Source organism: Girardinichthys multiradiatus, chromosome 1 (genome assembly GCF_021462225.1).
Source record: "Girardinichthys multiradiatus isolate DD_20200921_A chromosome 1, DD_fGirMul_XY1, whole genome shotgun sequence".
In the NCBI taxonomy this organism is placed as follows: domain Eukaryota; kingdom Metazoa; phylum Chordata; class Actinopteri; order Cyprinodontiformes; family Goodeidae; genus Girardinichthys; species Girardinichthys multiradiatus.
In genome coordinates, this window is record NC_061794.1 from 31,985,338 (window position 1) to 32,006,863 (window position 21,526).

General features: G+C 38.9%; 1 protein-coding gene across 13 annotated transcripts in view; it reads right to left on the reverse strand.

Moving 5' to 3' along the window:
- The window catches only part of LOC124860210 (membrane-associated guanylate kinase, WW and PDZ domain-containing protein 1-like), a 142,594-nt gene that overhangs the window by 98,097 nt on the left and 22,971 nt on the right, over window positions 1-21,526 (reverse strand). For all 13 annotated transcript variants that reach the window (XM_047353963.1, XM_047353884.1, XM_047353809.1 and 10 more), the window contains exon 2: window positions 6,274-6,390. In XM_047353963.1, coding sequence (XP_047209919.1) covers window positions 6,274-6,390 — 117 coding nt within the window. The remainder of the gene's footprint in view (window positions 1-6,273; window positions 6,391-21,526) is intronic.

Below are 21,526 nucleotides of genomic sequence, written 5' to 3' on the forward strand. Positions count from 1 at the left end.
GAGCCACAGGGACGCTGACACTCGCTTGGAGGATTTGAAGTGAAGAAGAGAGGAGAGCGACAGAGGGAGGGATCAGGTGGGGGGAGGGAGGACTGGTTCACTCTGTGGTTCAAACTCTGGGATAACACAGAAATAACCCTCATCCACAAGCAGCAGCTGTAGACGGGAAAGAGAGAAGGAGAGAGAGAGACTTTTCTATCAATTGTGACATTTGCTGCACATGAAAACAACGGCCATCTGTAGCAACAGGCCAAGGATAGTGGTGGGGGGGGGGGTTCTTCATATAAACACCACTTTCATGCACAGGCTAGGTCCACACAAAAAAAAAATAAAAACAGCTGATGGTGCAGGGAAAAGCACCTGTTTGAGTCAAGCACGAGAAGAGAGAAGAACACATGCACTCAGGAGAGGGGGAGGAGACACAAAGAGACAGAGACAAAGAAAACACAGGGCAGAGTCGTGTGGCTTTTATTTGACTACTTTTGCCATTCTGCCTCGTCATCCTGAAAACAAATTTGCATGTCTTACTCTGTGTGTTTGACGAAACGTATGACAATAAAGTGAGACAACAGTGGTTGTAGGTAACCAAGTTCAAAGGGAGGAATGGAAAAGGGATTTCTTAAAAATAAAGATTTAGGTCAAGCTAAAGCAAGAAAACCAAAAGGTTAACATGAATTATTTGTCTAAAATGGACTCTAAATAGAAAAAGATAGGATCAGGAGTCCCTTTTCTATTAAAATAGATTTTAACAGGTTTACTTAATTGGCCGACTTTTTTTGCAGAAATTTTTTAATTTGGCCACACTGGAGGGATTTTGACCATGAACTGCCATTTTAAAGGTTATGCATCTTATTTAGATGTTTGTCCAGGCTTTGACTCAGCCAAAACCTTCAGTTTGATTTTCTTAAAGTAATTGAGATGTGGACTTGCTGGTGTACTTTGGATCATAGTCCTGGTGCATAACCCACATGTGATTGACCATAAGGTTACAAACTAACAGGCCAAGATTTTTTAGGATAAGTTAGGAGCTCTCTGAGAGGACCCTGAAAATCTCTGTGAATGTGGGCCAGATTTTTATCTTCCAATTGACAATAACCATCTGATTTCTGAATTCTGACAAAAATTCACATAACTTTTTTTTCACATACTGATGGCTAGCGGCATGTTTGGAGATAGAACATCAATGTACAATCTAGTCTAGTACAGTTTGTGGTTGGTACCATTAAAAAGTGGGTGCTTTTTTATTTTTTTGTTTGGTTTCCTTTATTTTTACTGTGAAGTTTGATAAATATATAAATTAAACTATTTCTTTGTGAAAGGACCGTCAACATACTTGATAAGAATCACTTTGTTGTTCAGGTGAGGGTAGCTAGAAAATACTAAGGGAAGGAGTAAAACATCTACCCTTTCCATGAGAAATTACACAATGAATAGTCTTGTCTAACCTTGCCTTGTTTAACAATTTACAGTATATCTACAAGTACAGAGTCCCCTCAGTGTCTAGCTGTTTATTCAGAGACAAAGAAGCTTTTAACATGGAGGTTTAATAAGCAAAAAGTTCATTATTTAAATATCTGATACAAAACTCAGAGGAGAGAATTCTTGGTAACAAAACTCCAATTCTAGGCGAAAAAAAAACTGGAACATGTGACTAACAGGGTTGTATTGTTACCCAGGTGTGTCTTTAGTATTCAGTCAACAAGTACCAGTGAATGTCTACTCTAGAGTTGCCAACTGTCCCTTGAAAAACAGAATTGTCCCGTATTTAGAATAAAAAGTACGCGTCCAGTATTGAGCTGAAACGGGACGCACGTAGTCCCGTATTATTAGGTGGATCAAAAATCTTCACTAAAATGTCAATAGAATCAATAAATGATGGGGTGCTTTATATTTAACATTACGGTAAATTCATTACCAACCATATCCTGCTCTGTGACCAATGAGCTGACACAATATTTCGGCTTATCTCATTGGCCAGCAGGTACCGTTGCTAAGGATAGATACAGGTGTTACATCGATTTGCGTTTTCCCATCAGATACGTTTTCCCCAGCGTCTCCTCTGCGCTTACGCAACAAAAAAGGCCCGGGCTTGTTCAGCGCTCGTCCGCAGGAGATCTACGGACACCGTGAAAGCTCAAACAACGTGTTTAGATAGATAGATAGATAGATAGATAGATAGATAGATAGATAGATAGATAGATAGATAGATAGATAGATAGATAGATAGATAGATAGATAGATAGATAGATAGATAGATAGATAGATAGATAGATAGATAGATAGATAGATAGATAGATAGATAGATAGATAGATAGATAGATAGATAGATAGATAGATAGATAGATAGATAGATAGATAGATAGATAGATAGATAGATAGATAGATAGATAGATAGATAGATAGATAGATAGATAGATAGATAGATAGATAGATAGATAGATAGATAGATAGATAGATAGATAGATAGATAGATAGATAGATAGATAGATAGATAGATAGATAGATAGATAGATAGATAGATTCACTGCAGTTTTTAGTTCACTAGTTCAATATTTTTTTCACTACAACTGTACAGTCATGGCTTTTAAGGCACAAGTGTTTATGTTTACAACTTTTCTACAGACTTTTTGTTTGCACTAAATGCACTATTACGAAAATGTTTTGCATTATACTGTTATGCTTTTTTATATTGTTTTAAGTTAAGCAGGACGGAGGTCTTTTCAATAGTGGTTTATTTATTTTAGAAGGATATTTGTTTTTGTCTAGTAATTTTATTTTGCAAAAAGAATAAATTATTTTATAAATTGTTGAATCATTATTTTTCCATGGATATTTGTATCAGTTAAAAACATGCATCAAATTAAACTTGGGTTCGAGTCCAATGTTTCCAAAGTCATTTCACACAAAGAAAAAGGGTGAAAAAAATCACCAGGCCGCTAGAGGTGCAGACAGTGGAGTTGGATAGCCCTACCAGGAGGTGTCCCTTATTTATTTATCAAGGAGTTGCCAACCCTAGTCTACTCTCAGTCCAGACTGGATTTATAGTTAGCAGTGTAACTAACTAGCTAGCTGTTGATATGTGTGAAGCTGAGGGAAGATGGGACATCATTTAGAGCCACTGCACAAACATTAACCTTAGCCACTGCAAACCTTTGGAATCTCCTGAAGAAGAAAGAAACCACAGTGGTACTAAGTAACAGATGTTAAACATGTAGAACAAGGAAAACATCAGTAGTTAAAAACAAAAAATACTGTAGGATCGTTAAAGAAACACATTTAAACACTCATTCACTATAGTCTTATATACGCTGAACTATATATATTGCTTACTTAATATATGCTTTTTTATTTCACTGTTTTTCCTCAGCATGTAAGAAACTCTCCGTCACACTGTAACCTTTGCTGGAGCTGGAGATGTTTATCATATAATCAGATAGGAATCTATTTTCAATTTATCAGAACATCATAATCCGAGGCAGGGCACAGTGGGAGGCTCAAAGAGGCGGATTTAACAATCACATGGCTAAGAGCAAAAGAAGCAAAGAGATTGAAAGAGAAAAGGCCTTGATCAAGAGTAACATTTTCCTAAGGTGCAGTACTACTCAGACATGCAAAACAACACGCAAATTTTGTTTCACATAAACAAGAGAACTCAGTTGATTACTTTATTTGCTTGATTAGATTGTAACAACCTAAGTGGTGAGAACATTAACCCTTTATGACCTACCATAGAACAAGTTCCCCAGAGCATATTTTTACATGGTGTAGAGCCATTTTTTGAGCATTTCAGTTTGCTAGACGTCAATACAACCCTTACATCCCAAATTTTAATTATTTGTATAAGGCCATATTAACTAAATAAATTGCAAAAAAGTGCAATTAACCACCAGAAAAATGAAAATAGCTTAATTTTTGTTTTTACACGTATGTTCCTAAATACAGAAATATCATAGCTGTTTCGACCAATAATTGTAATTCAAAAAGGTTGCACAAAACCCTTTCAAACCACAGAAAATGTATTTGGCGTGTATCCAAAACTTCATTTATGAAATACACAAATGTTTATAAACAGAAACAAAAACACAAATAAAATGTACATTGTGAACAATTGGAGAAAAGATAATATGTACAGGCTACAGAGGCTATGTTGTCTGGGGCCTAAATGCCCCTGTTAGGGTCTCCTATGGCAAACATGCTATAGGTGACGGGTCAGACAAAGAGTGGTTCAAGACACCTTCATGAGGACCATAAAAATCGAGGCACGTGACGTTGCCCGGTACGGTGGAGCCGGGGTCCCACCCTGGAGCCAGGCCTAGGCTCGGGACTCGTCGGAGAGCGCCTGGTGGACCCGGCCAAGCCAAGCCCGATCGAGAGACGCGAGGCCATTCCCCAGTGGGCCCACCACCTGCGGGGGGAACCATGAGGGACCGGTGCAAAGAGGATTGGGCGGCAGACAAAGGTGGAGACCTCAGCGGCCCGATCTCGGATCCTTAGGCTGGCTCTAGGGACGTGGAACGTCACCTCGCTGGGGGGGAAGGAGCCTGAGCTTGTGTGGGAGGTCGAGAGCAATCGACTAGAAATAGTCGGGCTGCCCTCCACGCACAGCGTGGGCTCTGGAACCCATCTCCTCAAGAGGGGCTGGACTCTCTTCTACTCTGGAGTGGCGGCGGACTGGGGTGGGATTGCTTGTTGCCCCCCAGCTCAGCCATCTCATGTTGGGGTGTACCCCAGGGGATGAGATGGTCGCATTCCTGCGCCTTCGGGTTGGGGACAGGTCTCTGACTGTTTTAAAACCGGGGGGTTTATTCCAACTACAGGGGATCACACTCTTCAGCCTCCGTGGTAAGGGCTATGCCAGGGTGTTGGAGAGGAGAGTCCGGCCGATAGTCAAACCTCGGCTTCAGGAGGAGCATTGTGGTTTTTAAGGGTTTTGTAAGGGAATATAATATGTTTTACACATTGGGTAATCTATTAGATCTTAAAAATGGCAAGTCATTGTTATGGTTAGTGACTTACTATAGTCTTTGTTGTAGAACTATAGACTTCGGTCCCAATAACAGTATCATGTAAGAAGAATTTCTGCTTCAAAGTAAAGTTGATAGGATGGCTTTCTGCTGCAGGTCAGATATTACTTTGTCACTACATATGAACAGAACATTGTTTTCCAAAAAATCTAAACTTTTACAGTTCTGACACAGTTTTGATTTGAGGGTTAGAGCTTCAGATTATGGTCCTTTTAGGACTAAAACAAATTAGATTTACATACTGAGGATATAGCATCTCTCCTGTTAATGCCACCTGTTCACAGGAAGACAATAGCTGTAAAACAGTACAGTCTCTGCACCAATCCAGTTAAGCAATAACAATTATTATAAGCTTTTTTTTGCTTAATAATGTATGCTGATTAAAAAGGATGTTGGTCTAAAATGGTCTAAAAACTTAGATTACATTAAATAATTATTCCCCTTACACCTAGTACCAGAGAATCCAGTTTACATGTTGTAACGATAGCTGTTAACTATTAGTGGATAAAAGGCATGAAATGCCTTTGTAAGAATTTGATGTGAAATTGTAGCAGTTGGAGTGTTGCTGGCGTGTCAGTGGTTTTATTAAATCCACCAGGCCTGGCCGTAAATACTTCCTAAGCTAGGCGATATTAATCTTTTAATGTTGTTTTCTCTCGTTCTGTGTGCGTGTGTGTGTGTGTGTCTGTGCTCTGTATGTGTCTGTGTGTTTGTTTGTTAATTTTTTTTCAATACCAGTTCTTTTAGTATTGAAATCTTCATTTTTCAGTACAAGTACTTTCATAACAATGTTCACATATTTAATCTAGTTTTTATTTTCATTTGTAAGCTATCAACATCATTCAGGCCCATACTAGTCCAAATGAATCCTAAAGCAAAGGAGGATTCACCATCAACTTAGCTAGCAAAGTGAGAATTACCAGACTTTTCACCCAGATCTAACAGCCTTTGATGTAACTAAGCCCAGCTGGGGAGCCTGGCTGGTTGCTGAATATTTGGCTTAAGGCAAGTCTTTATTTATTTCATCACCCAGCTTCGGAAACTGCTCCAGATCAGTCAACACGACAATGCTTTTAAGGGCTGCATTAACAAACTTACAGTGTTCATAAAATTTCCTGTTGCAGCAATGGCCATGATTCTCAATGATGAAAGCAAAATAAATCAGAACATGAAGTATTAAATGATTTTAAAGACATCGTCCTCCACTTGGATGTCCTGTTTTAAGCATGGGTGTAGGGTTTTTACTCACAAGGCACAGCATGGCGATATAAATTGGCTCGGATAGTCTTCTGCAACTCGTGGTCAGATGATGTTTTCTGAAATCTCAAGCTCAAGAAGTGCTTTAGGTCCTTGTTGAGCTTGTGACCTGGAAAAAGGAAACAGACAATAACAACTGAAGTAAAAAAAACTTTATTAAGAAGGTCATTAGATAAAACTGTATTGCTAAAGGCCAGAGCAACTGCCTGTAAAAATGCTTTCAGTTTCTTTAACCAACTATTGCTCAAAGCAATTTTCTTTGGACCTGGGTTTTTGCACAAGAGTAGATATTTCAACTTTTTTCTAAGTTTGTATAATACATAAATTAAATTTTACAACATTAAAGATTCTTGATGGAAATATCAATGTAGAATCAACAGGTACTTATATACTTATATACTTATATAAAAGCCTGAAGATGCGTCACTGTTAAATGTAATTTATTTACATTTCATTCATTAGTTGAAGGACAAAATCCAAGAGAAAAAAACAAAACAAAGTCCAACGTTTGAGCCTTGCAATGAAAAGACACACAATATGCAACAGCATGGTTCATTTACTGGGAGAGACTGGAACAGGTTCCAGCCACTCACTAAAAGTGTCTCTGATTGGATGAAATTGCAAAGCACAACCAGAATCTATCCAATCAGTTGTGTGGTTGCTGCTGACTGAGTTTGAACAGAGCTCCGGTGCTCACAATGGGGCCAGATGGCCAGAGCTCGCTCTCACGCCAGGGTCTCATTTAGGACCATTTAATGATCTCCAAATATATCAGCCATCTCTGCTAGAGCTGGCAGACAGTTCTTGGGGGAGGTGCCATGTCCCCTTGTCGCCCTCGGATCCCAGCATTGGAGTCTTTTCAGGTTTTTGCGCTTCAGTATACAGGTCCTTCTCAAAATATTAGCATATTGTGATAAAGTTCATTATTTTCCATAATGTCATGATGAAAATTTAACATTCATATATTTTAGATTAATTGCACACTAACTGAAATATTTCAGGTCTTTTATTGTCTTAATATGGATTATTTTGACATACAGCTCATGAAAACCCAAAATTCCTATCTCACAAAATTAGCATATTTCATCCGACCAATAAAAGAAAAGTGTTTTTAATACAAAAAACGTCAACCTTCAAATAATCATGTACAGTTATGCACTCAATACTTGGTCGGGAATCCTTTGGCAGAAATGACTGCTTCAATGCGGCGTGGCATGGAGGCAATCAGCCTGTGGCACTGCTGAGGTCTTATGGAGGCCCAGGATGCTTCGATAGCGGCCTTTAGCTCATCCAGAGTGTTGGGTCTTGAGTCTCTCAACGTTCTCTTCACAATATCCCACAGATTCTCTATGGAGTTCAGGTCAGGAGAGTTGGCAGGCCAATTGAGCACAGTGATACCATGGTCAGTAAACCATTTACCAGTGGTTTTGGCACTGTGAGCAGGTGCCAGGTCGTGCTGAAAAATGAAATCTTCATCTCCATAAAGCTTTTCAGCAGATGGAAGCATGAAGTGCTCCAAAATCTCCTGATAGCTAGCTGCATTGACCCTGCCCTTGATAAAACACAGTGGACCAACACCAGCAGCTGACACGGCACCCCAGACCATCACTGACTGTGGGTACTTGACACTGGACTTCTGGCATTTTGGCATTTCCTTCTCCCCAGTCTTCCTCCAGACTCTGGCACCTTGATTTCCGAATGACATGCAGAATTTGCTTTCATCCGAAAAAAGTACTTTGGACCACTGAGCAACAGTCCAGTGCTGCTTCTCTGTAGCCCAGGTCAGGCGCTTCTGCCGCTGTTTCTGGTTCAAAAGTGGCTTGACCTGGGGAATGCGGCACCTGTAGCCCATTTCCTGCACACGCCTGTGCACGGTGGCTCTGGATGTTTCTACTCCAGACTCAGTCCACTGCTTCCGCAAGTCCCCCAAGGTCTGGAATCGGCCCTTCTCCACAATCTTCCTCAGGGTCCGGTCACCTCTTCTCGTTGTGCAGCGTTTTCTGCCACACTTTTTCCTTCCCACAGACTTCCCACTGAGGTGCCTTGATACAGCACTCTGGGAACAGCCTATTCGTTCAGAAATTTCTTTCTGTGTCTTACCCTCTTGCTTGAGGGTGTCAATAGTGGCCTTCTGGACAGCAGTCAGGTCGGCAGTCTTACCCATGATTGGGGTTTTGAGTGATGAACCAGGCTGGGAGTTTTAAAGGCCTCAGGAATCTTTTGCAGGTTTTTAGAGTTAACTCGTTGATTCAGATGATTAGGTTCATAGCTCGTTTAGAGACCCTTTTAATGATATGCTAATTTTGTGAGATAGGAATTTTGGGTTTTCATGAGCTGTATGCCAAAATCATCCATATTAAGACAATAAAAGACCTGAAATATTTCAGTTAGTGTGCAATGAATCTAAAATATATGAATGTTAAATTTTCATCATGACATTATAGAAAATAATGAACTTTATCACAATATGCTAATATTTTGAGAAGGACCTGTAGTAGGGTCTGCTCGTTGTCCTCATTTAAAGATTAGTGACCTTCCAGTTGCTAAAATTATCTGATCAAAAGGAAGGTGAATAGAATAATTCCTGATACATTAAGCTTTTATTATTTTTTCTGCACTATAATCTTGAATGTAATTTTTGGGAATTCTGTGTCATAGACAAAGTAGTGCAAAATTATGAAGGAGAAATAAGTCTGAATATTGTGTTCTACATTTTTTATACGCCAGTCCGAGTCATTTTATAGAACTAACCTTCACTGCAATTGCAACTTTTAAAGCATATTCATACCAACTTCCGCACTTCTCAATTATGTGTTACTTTGTATTTATCACATAAAATATTTTCTTTATTAAATTATATAGACACTTTGAAGTTTGTGGTGGTAACATGCCAGAATGGGAAAAAAACAGAACGCATAAATCCACATATCTTCCACATATCCAGCTGCTTCTTTTGGGCTTGGGAGGAAAACCGGAAGTCATTGTAGCCTGACAGGAAGTGCTACTGAAGATGGTGGGGGAGGAACGCAGCGCTGAGGTGGTTCTGTGATGACCTCACAGTCTGTTAGTCTTCGACTCACACACATCTCACCTTTGATGGGATGGAAATATTGAAGCAACACTAGACAGTAAAGTCACCTAGTCTATTTTTACTGACCTGAATACATTTACAGTAAAATTTACAACACGGTGTAAACAATAACATAACTGTGGAAAACGTTCAGTCTGAGGATACTATTAGCAAACTCAGCTGAATCTCCTCCTGCTTTGTGATATTTTTAACCAGATGTCGAGACACTGCTTGATATTCTACATTACTGCATTTTTTCTATTCCTAAACACACTCTCTAACACACGCACACACACACACACACACACACACACACACACACACACACAGTGTGTAATTCAGTGCAAGCAAAGCACACTCAGGTAATTGTTACCTAGCAACCAGCCAGTGCTGACGACCATGATTATGGTCCCTGCTAGGCAGGCAGAAGTCAGATTGTTATAGGAAAAACAGATACAACAGCACAATCTCTTTCTTGTTCCCTCTCGCTCTTTCCTACCCCCCCCCCCCCCCCCCCCCCCAATTAACATAAATAAACATTATTTCCATTGGTGCATCCCCTGCTGCTTCATTTTGATTTATACAATCCACCCCCCATTAAAAATAAAATGTTCCACATATGTTAGCAGTGGTACTCGTCTTCTTGTCAGTTTTGCTGGCTCATACGCTGTCCCAGAGATAAAGACTCTTGTCAAGAACGACCCCTCCCTTGCATCGCGCAGGGGCTGAACCGCCCAGGTGTCATGCTCCATCAATGACAAAGTCATCAAATATTCAATATTCATGTGGATTAGAGCTGTGGGGGTCACGTATTACATTCACCCCACTGTGTCATGTGTGTGCTTTTTTTGGTTGTCAAGATAAATGCTGATGTAACCTCCAACCCATCTTCACTGCAGTGAAATGAAATAAGCTTCAACATTTGTTTTCATTTTTATTTATTATAACCCTAATCTTTAAAAAAGGTTTGTAAGTAATATGCGGGTACAATATGTATACGACATCACTTTTGTATATCAAAACACTATTATTGTCTAATATATAGTGGGAATTTATTAAACAGATTTCTACACAGCTACAGCTTGCCTTCTTGCCAATACATAAAATTTAAATTTTTATTTTTACAGAGAAATGTTGCAACTCATGACAATGTCACCATTTGTTTTTCCATCTATAGAGATTCTATTCCTGATATATTGACTTATTTGTCTTCATCTTCCTATGATGTCACACAAGGAAACGTTCTAAATATGAAGCACAGGGGTGGCAGCATCATGTTGTGGGGGAGTTTTCCTTTACAAAATAGCTTGCTTGGAAATGTTGGACCATGTTAACATCAGTCAGGAACTTAAAGAGCTGAGTGAAATTGGACAATGAAAGTGGCATTAAGTTAACAAAGTGAATGAGTGGTCATCACAAAGCTCAGGTACCAGTATGAACAAGGTGGCCGACAAACACGACTCTGTCAACAGTTCCGTCAGGAGTGATGAACCAGAATTCCAGCAATTATTAAAGTTCTTGCATATTCGCAAACATAAGACAGTGAGGAAAAACGTTTACGTGTTTTTTAAATGGTGTATGTAAACCTCTGGTTTGGTCTTGAAACAGAACCCTGAGGGACTCCATTTGATAGGCTAATCGAATCGGACATGACAGGTTTGACATTAACATTTAAGGTTCTCTTTGGTAAAACATAAACCATTGAAAAGATGACCCAGATATCCTATTCGGATCTTGCAGTCCATTTATTACGGTGTTGGGATCAACAGTGTCAAAACAAGATCTAACAAAAATCTGCAGCCATCCATATCCTACGTGACAACCTACATAGAGGAGTTGGATGGAAGGATTTTTTTAAAACCCTGTATGTAATACAAAAAATCTAATTGTATGAGCTGCAGAATCAGATGTGTTGGAAGGTGATGCTGGACTGTTTATAAACAGAGGCAGAAAATCTTCCTAAGCTTCTGAAACACAAGTCAGATACACAACAATCTGATGAGGGTATACGTAAAAGACTGTGAGGCAATTTTGATGTGCCATGTTGACAGGTAGACTTTGTTAAAAGTACCTCAGTGTTTGAAACATCATGAGGTCATGACTAGGTCTTGTCTGTTAGTCGCATTATACAGCTACTAGATGCATCAAACTGGTAATACAAAGCAAATTATATATATATTTACGCCACACATAAATGTGTTGCTAAAATCAGAAGCAAACTGCAGTAAAACAGGTAAAATAAAAGATAAACAATTTAATATGGACGGCAACATTGAATTCTGAGTTTAGATCTTTTTCCCTTTTAATGCAATAATGTAATGGCCTTTTTAGTTTGCTGTAAGACATAATAGTCACTGTTTGCTGAACATTATGTAAAACTATCCCTTTAAAAGTTTATTGCAGGTTCAGTAGACAGGGATTAATCTGTGTTCCGATGATACAATACTTCCTTTTGTAGATTGAATTAGACCATTTTGAATCTAAAAACACTAAAATCCCTACATAAGAAGAATAATACATCAGAGACATTAGACATTAGTGTATTGTCAGATGGTTCCTAAGATGTATTTGCAGCCAGCTGGTGAAATATTGTGTGTGGCAGGGATTGGTGCTTTCAGGCTTGATGATGCAGAAGGGAGCTGTGTGAGGATGTGAGGCTTCTGTCCTCTTTCAGATATATATGATGAGAGAGAAAGAGAGAGAGGGACGGATTTTACCCAAATAGGAGTGGATTATACACATCCTCCATGCTTCCAGTCAGTATTACATAATCTTAAATCTAGTTATGCATCCCTGTCTCATTTTAGGAGCAGGGTTGGAGGGGGCCGAGTGCAATCAAACGTTTGAACACAGTTTTACACATTTCCTCCCACATAAACATATACAAAATGCACCCATGTTTTGGTGATGTAGTTTAAAACGGATGGGATTTCACAACTCTGTACATAATTGACATTTTGACAGTATTTAAACAAAAAAAAGCAAGACAAAAAGCAAGAAAGCTCAAACATATGTCAGTATGCCTCAAACATCAGTAAAAGATGCTGCCAAGCAGCTGCACTCTGTAGTACCACACAGCAGCTGTTCTCACTACAAGTCATCGTTGCTGCCTGTCAATCATGACTAGAGTAATAAACCTGCCTGTGGAAACCATTTAAGACAACCAATCATCAGCCGTGGTGCTTGTGGGGTGGCTGTGATTATCTGAATGTAAAAGAAGCCAGCAGCCTAAACAGAAGTGGCTTTCATTTTAGGAAACGTCCACATCCATGTGTGCGTTTGGTGTGTGTGCATTTGGTGTGTGTGTAAAACTCTTTTCAGCTGCTAATTGGAATTCATCTGCCATCCTCAAGCTCAACACTGCCCTCTGTGTCTCCAAGCCTCATGTCTGAGAGGTCTGCTTCATGTAGATGTGTATCTATGGCAACACAGAGCCAACCAATGCCTGACTCAAACTATGTGGTCATTATAGTGTGCTGCCCCCTAGTGGTTGAGCTCAAGTCTGTTAATTCAATACTAAACCTGTGATTCCTCTTGAATGGGACATCAAGGAAGCAGCTCTAAATCTGTGATGGATTCATTGTGATGGATGGTGTACATATGGAATCAAAATTAGTCTAAAAAATATTGATGAAATAGTTTTCATAACTATACAGATTCATACAAACAAAATAATACGTTTCAAGCTTTGTTTTGTCATTTTTGATGGCTTAAGGCTACAAAAAATCCAGAATTAAGTTTCTACAAAAATGTCAATATTATGCAAAAGACCAATACAGTAGATTTTTATTCCAGAAATGTCACATTATTGTATCATATTGTATTGTAACAGCCTGCTCAATCATGAGGGTGACTGCTGCTTGACAGATGTTCAGCAGACAGTCAGTGAGACAAGGAGGGTAAGCCACAGAAGGTTATTGCTGAAGCAGCTGGTTTTTCAGAGTGCTGTATCCAAGCACATTATGGACAGTCACATGTAAAGAAAAAGTCTGGTAGAAAATGTATCACAGGTAACAGCAGCATTCGGAGGGTTGTGAATTAAAGCTTATTTAGGAGTTAAGCTACAACTGTCACCTTCCTTGTGGTAAGCCACTCTTGAACCAGAGACAACACCAGAAGATGGGAAACACCAGGCAAAACAATGCTGTCAAGCTGGAGGCTGCAGTTGAAGCAACCTGAACATCCTTAACACCTCAACCGAGCCACAGGTTTCATAAGCTATACGCCATAATGGTGAACTCAACAGAAATAAACACTTGAAATATGTAACTGTGCACAGAATAATTCTGTATGTTACAATAATTTCACTTTTTAAATTGAAGTTCTGAAATTACCTTTTTGATGATATTCTCATTTTTGAGATATTATTATTATTATTTATTTATTTGTAAAGCCCTTTCAAAACTGCCGGCTAGGCAACCAAATTGCTTTACAAAGTATACAAAAAAAGAAGAAAACATTTCATAAAAGGTAAATTAGCAAACAATCAACAACAGAAACAGCAATAAAACAATACAAACACTGGAATAATATGCCATCAAACTACTGGATATTAAAAGCCTTTCTAAATAATAGAGTTTTAAGTTTGGTTTAAAACAGCCCAGGTCAGAGATAGAGCGTAGGTCCAGAGGGAGCTATTGAGAACACCCTGTCACCCCAATGCACACTTAGCCTTTTGTACGTTTAATAAAAACTGGGATGAAGACCTCAAGGATCTACCACACAAAGACACAACAAATTAGATAAATAAGATAGGGCCAAACCACTTAAAACCTTAAAAACAAACAGTAGAAGTTTAAAATCTATTCTAAAGTGGACAGGAAGCCAATGCAAACAGAATTAAACAGGAGTGATGTGCTCTCTTTTGGCGGTACCCGTAAGAAGCCGGGCAGCTGCATTTTGGACTAGTTGCAGACGAATGAGTAACGACTGACTGACACCGACATAAAGAGCATTACAGTAGTCAATTCTTGAGCTGACAAAAGCGCGTATAGCCGTCTCAAGGTCTGAGTAGTTTAAAAAAGGCTCAACTTTGGACAAAAGGCGTAGATGGTAAAAGCTAACATTGTTGGTGGCATTATTACTGAATAGAATATGTTCAGTCTTTTGTTCATTTAAAAACTGCTGAAACAACGCAGAGATCGTGTCTCTATTTGTTGTGTGGTGTCTAACAACTATTGTGCAACTGGTCAGAAATGTGAAGAGGGCGTGGATACTGCAATAACATATACTGCTGTGGGAGGTCCCTATGAGGACTCCCCTGGGGTTCTGCACTTAAGTTTCTTGTGATGTATAAAATGGCCAGGCAAGAAAGAACTCTGTTCATGTTATTCCCAAGTCGACTAAACAAATTTCTATCCATCCACGGGGCAAATTACAAATGCATACCCTACTTTTTTTATTTTCCATTTAAAATCTTAAGAAGCATATATGCTTTTTCATGCACATCATATTATGCACTACAATGTTTTGGTCTAGCACATAAAATCCCAAAAATATTTATTAAAGTTTGTAGTTTTAACATGAAAAAGTTGCAGGGATATGAAGACTTTTGCAAGGCACAAAATAATCTCTGTTTATCTCTAATAATCTCATGTTTATCGCTAATAAAAAATGATTGGAGATAAACTTGTCAGGTTTGCTATATATTGTATCGCCACATAAAAGTAACTTTAATGTTACACTTTACTACGAAGGTCTTAAATGTTCATGTCTAAATTCGTACAAAGAATGTTAAACCAAGCAGGTGTTAGGTATAATTTGCTAACTAGCATGGTTTAGCTTAGCAATAAATAATTTTAAATTTTTTCAGAATTTTTGTTGTTGTTTTTGTTGTATTTTTCAGTGTCACTCTCACTTTCATGTCTTTGTGCCTTCCGACTGTCGGGTGCAGCTCAGGATAAAGTTTGCTTCAAATCTTGGTCAGTGGAAAAGCCTGTCTGTCATCACATTCTGATTAGGTGGGTTCCTCAGTGTCTATGTCCTTTAGTCTGTTCAGGGGCTTTGGCACAGTAAAGACAGAGATTGCTTGTCACAGTTTACATATGCTAAACATTTATTAAAATAATTGTACTACAACTAGTGGTGAAAAAATCCTTTTTATTATAAATGATTGCTTGTTAGCTTTGTTTTTTTGTTTGTACCTTCTATAGCACGTTTAATGTTACAGGAAAACAACCTTAACCCTCAATAGGCTTTCATTACAAATGTATATATCAGACCTCAACGTGAGAACAAAGAAAAGGAATTTCCTGCAGGGGACAAATAATATTGTATTTCCTTGAGCTCATTTCAAACAATAGGCACAGAGAAGGAACTGGAAATGCTGGTTCCTAAAACAGTAAATTCCATTGTTTCTGCAGCTTCCTTTGATTCTCGGGACATCCTGTCAGTCCACACTGAATTCTACAGTTACAGACGGGAGCATTTAACTCTGCGTTATCCAGTAATATAAGAAGGGGCCGTCTGAGAGAGGTGAGGATCAAGATGGAGACAGAAGGTGATGTAATCAAATGCTGCTGCTCTCTCTAAAAGGCTTCACTTATCACTCTTGGGGTGATAAAGCAGCTACAATCTCCTGCTATTACACAGTCATTACTCAAACTGAGATTTTGTGATAGCAGATGCAGAAGACATGACATTAATGATATTAAACATGGTACTTCATTATGTCAACTATAAATTAAATCTCAGTGTTTCTGTTAAACACATAGACCTGCTCGCAGATACAAACTGTACATAGAGCATCTTCTACACACGCTTGCCCCTAGCAGGCGCTGTCTTATTGCTACGGTTTCAAAGCCCTACAATCAGAGTTGAAATAATCATAGAGTGGCCCAGCATAAAGCTCTGGACCACATCTCTGCTGTTTCCTACTATAATTACCTTATAAGCAGCCCCACCCAGAACTTCTTTCATGTTATTTTCACAACAATGCCTCTTTAAGTGAGACTGGGCTGCATATAGAAAACAGGTAAGACATTGAGTGACATGTTCATGTTCAGCAAACCTAAACATTTCCTCTCATTTTAATTAAAACATAATTAGTGTTATTTCAAACAAAAATAAACATAAAATTAAACATTTAATATCACAGTAAATTTTGGAATTTTGAAGCCCAAAATCATCATATTTAAAGCCAGTAAAGTATGTAACATAAATAAATCACAACTGACCTTTACATTGTCTCTCAAAGCAAAAAGGTAATTTTAAAATGCACTTAATGAGTAACAATTAAGTGCAATTAAGGCACTGGGGTGCCTTTTGAGTAACAACCTCAAATTCTGAAATGCACTTCCATAGATGGATGATCATGAAGCATCAGCAATCCTGTCACTGTCTACGACCTTAAACAGAGAATTGAAGACAGACACCTTTTTAACTGAATTATGTTGAAAAGATGCGTGGCCACTTTTGGGTAACAAAAAAAGAGTGAAAGATAATCTATGCAGGAAATGTAGGGTAGCATTGTGAAAGCAAACAAGACAGAACAAAAAGAACAGTTTTCTCCTAACAAAAAAAAAAATATTTCAGATGAAACCACATTTTGTCCTAAGATTATGACACAATGAGAATTTTATTTTAAGCCAGGAAACAATCCAAAGCTTTTGGAAGAGTACAAACACAGATATGCTCCTTTTCCACTGGCTCGATTTCCAGTTGGCTCCTGAGCAGGTCCTACCAGGGCTGAGTCAAGACTATGTGTGACGTGAACAGACTGCTGTTCACTGATTGGCCATGGGACCAGCAGAAAGGTCTTGAGCGACTACAATAATATTAAGGACCACAATGGCCGGAGCGGGTCAAACCGAAATATACTTTTACTATTTACAAATTATAAACCTTGCCTGAAGGCTTAAGAAAATAAATAGGACACATCAGCTTTCTGAATTACATGGAGTTGTATTTAATAACATCCTAAATGGACTGAACTTATATAGCAGACATACAGACCACTCAAAGCGCTTTACACTAGAGCCACATTCACCCAATCGAACTCACTGACGCTCACACATTCATACACCGATACGCAGATCGGTAGGCAACTTGAGGTTAAGTGCCTTGCCCAGGGGCACATCAACATATGGCAGGAGGAAGCTGGAATCGAACCCAGAACCTTCAGATTGCAAGACGACTACTCTTCCTGTTGAGCCACAGTCGCCTTGAAAATTGCTGATCACGCAGAAAATCAGCTGTTCAGACCCACAAACATTTCCCCCAAAACACACAAAACAATTCCACCATGAAAGAACTTGTTTGGTTCGGAAATTTATTGACGGTCCTTGAGCGAACTACTATCTGCAGGAGGAAGGTGCAGGCGGAGAGCAGCTGTCTATAATCATACTGCCTACATCAGATCAAACGGGGGGAAGAGCCCACTAAATCTGCTGAGCACAAATATCCAATATCCAACCTAAAAATTACTTGACTGCGGTCAAAAGTCTGTGGTTTTGCGCTTTATAGTCCTTGTCTTTGTTATTGCCATGGCTGAGGCCAAAACTTTCTCATGAAGCCCAAAATTGAAACTTTTTCAGGCAAGCATCTATTCTGCTCTTCTCCTGCCACAGCCCCCTCACATCAGAACCCCAGTGCCTGTTTTTTATACGTTCTGGCTGGGCTGTGGTCCAGATAATTATCCCAGTGAATCATTTTATACATTAAAAAAAAAAAACATATAGGAGACATTCTTGCCTATACAATAATACAAACAATATTACTATTTATTTTATTGGTTTTTATTTTCTATTTATTTTTTTATCGTTTCACGCAGATCAATGTCACAATGTAACACAGTAAAGTTAATAGCAGAACAGCGCACTACACTGACGGCTGGAGGCGGGGGGTCCAGGCAACATAGTTTCAGCGGTCTGTGGGTCCATGGACACACTACAGGTACCGTACCGGGTGGAGCAAAACCGAGTGCACTAGTGCCACAACTAGGACTGACAGCTCAAGCAGGGCGTCAACAGCCAGACATTCAAATGGTAAATGGCCTGTACTTGTATAGCGCGTTATCAAGTACAAGAACCTCAAAGTGCTCTATACTACAATCAATCATCCACATATTTACACACCGACAGTGGTAAGCTACATTATAGCCACAGCTGCCCAGGGACAGACTGACAGAAGAGAGGCTGCCAGACAATTGCGCTACTGAGCCCTCTGAGAAGAAAAACATAATTTTGACATGATACTATACAGTCTTGAATGAAAAAGCCTCTTTTATTGTCAAAACACTATGAGTGGTTCAGTGTAAAGTGGCATGACCAGCCAATTCTGACCCGGTTCTGCTGTTGTGCTGCTGTGTCAGTGTCGGCTGTGCATGATGGGAAAACGGGTTTGATGGAGTCATAGACAAAAGCATCATCAGACACACAGAAGCTCCAGTGCGCTGCATCTGTTCATTTTTAAATATTTCCAAAGGAACCCAAACTGTACAATCGCTCTTCTCTGTGTTGCAAGCTGAGTAGGCCAAATGTTGGAGAAGGAAAAAGGAGGCAGACATATATGAAAGTTGGTGCAGTTTTAAAGACTTTAGAATCAATGTTAGCCTCAAGGTTGAATCATTTGGAAATCATCCTAAACAAACAGGGAAACATTAAACCAGACAAGGAAAGGACGGATATTCTTGTCCAAAACAGGAATGCCAAACTCAACATCTGTAAAATACTGTAACAGGATCTCAATGATTAGCCAGTGGGCTCACTTAAAAAATATGGAAAAACAGTTTATGTGCCATGTTTTCGTAGATAATGCCCTATTTTTACCATGTCCATTGTACTATTTTTCCTCTCAGGGTCAACACGTGCAGAAACACTGAAGCTTCCAGCAAGCTGAATCCTTCCTGTTGGCTGATGGAAAGCATAGAGCTACGGCTGATGCATGAGAGTGCCATCAGTTTTAACTGGCTGCCTCTGTTAAATGTCACTGCCTGGCTGGCTGTCACACAGAAAGGGCCCCTCTGCCATTAAAGACCTCTTTTTCAGAGGAGCTGATGTCTACGGGCATGTCTACGGGCAGAGATTCACATCCCCCTTCTCAAGCTCTTCTTCTCTGTGAAATGCATCCCAGAGTGTCATCACCAGCTAGCTGGGGAAACATAATAAAAACCTGAGACAAGATTATCATCCCATTATACTTGATTTATGGTTCATACTCATTTGAATGGAGGGATGGAAAAGGAGCTATAGGTCCACAGTTTTAAATTTTTTATCTTGAGGGTTATGATCAAAGATCTGAACATCTTCAGTGCAGTATGATAAAAAAAACTGCAGAGTTAAAAGACTAGTGTAGTTGTAGTGTGTATCTTAGGTCTGTAAGTTTTTAAATGTATAATAACCAGAAACACTACTTTAAGGTAGCCTTTTGAAACAGGAGGCCATCCAACTGATATAAAGCACTGTGTGCAAGGAGAGAGCTAACTTGCCAAAGCCCAAATATTTATTAATTCAATTTGTCATGTGAAGAGCCTTAGCATGCTGCCTAATAGAAGTTGAAATTGAATTTCGTTCTGAGAAAAAGCATTATTTTAGAAATGCCAACTGGGCAATATTGATATAACTAATGAGCCAAAAACATGGTTGGTAGAAAGAGAGGGTAAGAATTTCTATGCAGTTTAAAGTAAAGTTTTGAAAGGAAACTAAAAACAGACAGACGGAACAAAAATGCAAATGTGATTCACTTTACAGTGGAGCTCACATCTTATTCTTCATCAAAACTGATTGGGAGCAGAGTGAAAACACAATACACTGACAGCTGGGGATCAACAGAGAGAAGATTAAACAGGGGCATTGCATCTATGCAGCCAGCAGGATTTTCACATTGCTGAAAACCTTCATAGATGTGTTCAGTCCTATATTTTAAAGCAAACACAACATAATTACAGAGTGGATATTTTAAATTGGTTTTAGCATCTTATGTTAGTGGTGATTAGAACAGCTAGTGTTACTAAAACAACAGTCTCTGTGTATATTCCATACATAATGTTACCTTACCTCTGAGATTTCCAAAAGACTGCCAACATTTCCATATCTACCAATTCCCATGACAAACAAAAAGGGGCAATTCTTCTGTACTCTACCCCTTCTATTATCTGTTGAAAGTGTTGCTCTTGCTTTTTCGAAGCCTGAATGAACCACAAACTATGACATGTCTCAACATGTCATAGTTTCTGTTTCAATAGCTACTTACACCTCTTTACTTCCTCTAACTTCATTTTAAACACCTCATAGATACTGAATATAGCAAACTTCCTGTCTTCACTCAGTAAGTGTCCACATCAAACACTGTTGTTGTCACTGGGCCTGGTAGCCCTTACGTATTCACTGATAGGAAAAAGATCAGATTTTCAAGTTCCCCATTATCACCTGCCTGGGCCAATCAGGCTGGAAATCGTCCAGTTCTCATTATTCTCAGTTAATCTCTACATGTAAATGCAACTGTTGGAGCATGGATAAACATTCTGGATGAGAGGTGAATTGCCTTCCAGAAACAAAAGAAGAGAAGTCCATTTGCCTTGATTGTCATGTCCTGAATGACTGAGATTTTACACTAATATATACACAGACTAGTGAATAATTCAAGAATAAATATCTCAACTCAAATAAATAGGTTGTGTGTCTTGTCTGTTTATGAGAGACATCTTTACAAATCATTTTACATAGTATGATGTTTTTAGGCACTGTGAAACAAGACTGTTTCAAGATGGTACAAGACTATTTAGAAACTTATTTTTAACCCTCTTGATTTAATCTATAGAATAATTGTAAAGAATAGCTTGGTAGGCAAACTAAGACAGTGAATCTAAAAAGTAATAGTGTAAACTTTGGAAACTGCTAAATAAAATGATCCATCCATGTGCTTCAGTAGTCAGTTTTAATATTTGTTTATCTTAAGCTGAATTTTTACAAAATATCCATGAAGAAACTACATATATTGCAAAAAAGTAGCCTATTTCAGCTGACAGCTGTACTATTCTGGAAGGCTGTGCTCAGTGTGCTCTGTGCACATTAATAAACTGTTGAGCTGAATACTGTAGGCTATTTTCAAAGATTAGGGTAATTTGTGTAAAGACCTTGATTGATACTGGACTTGATAGTGAAGGACTCAGACCTGAGCCTCTAGAGGGACATAAAGACAATTACTAAGTCGACCTTCTATCACCTGAAGAACATTT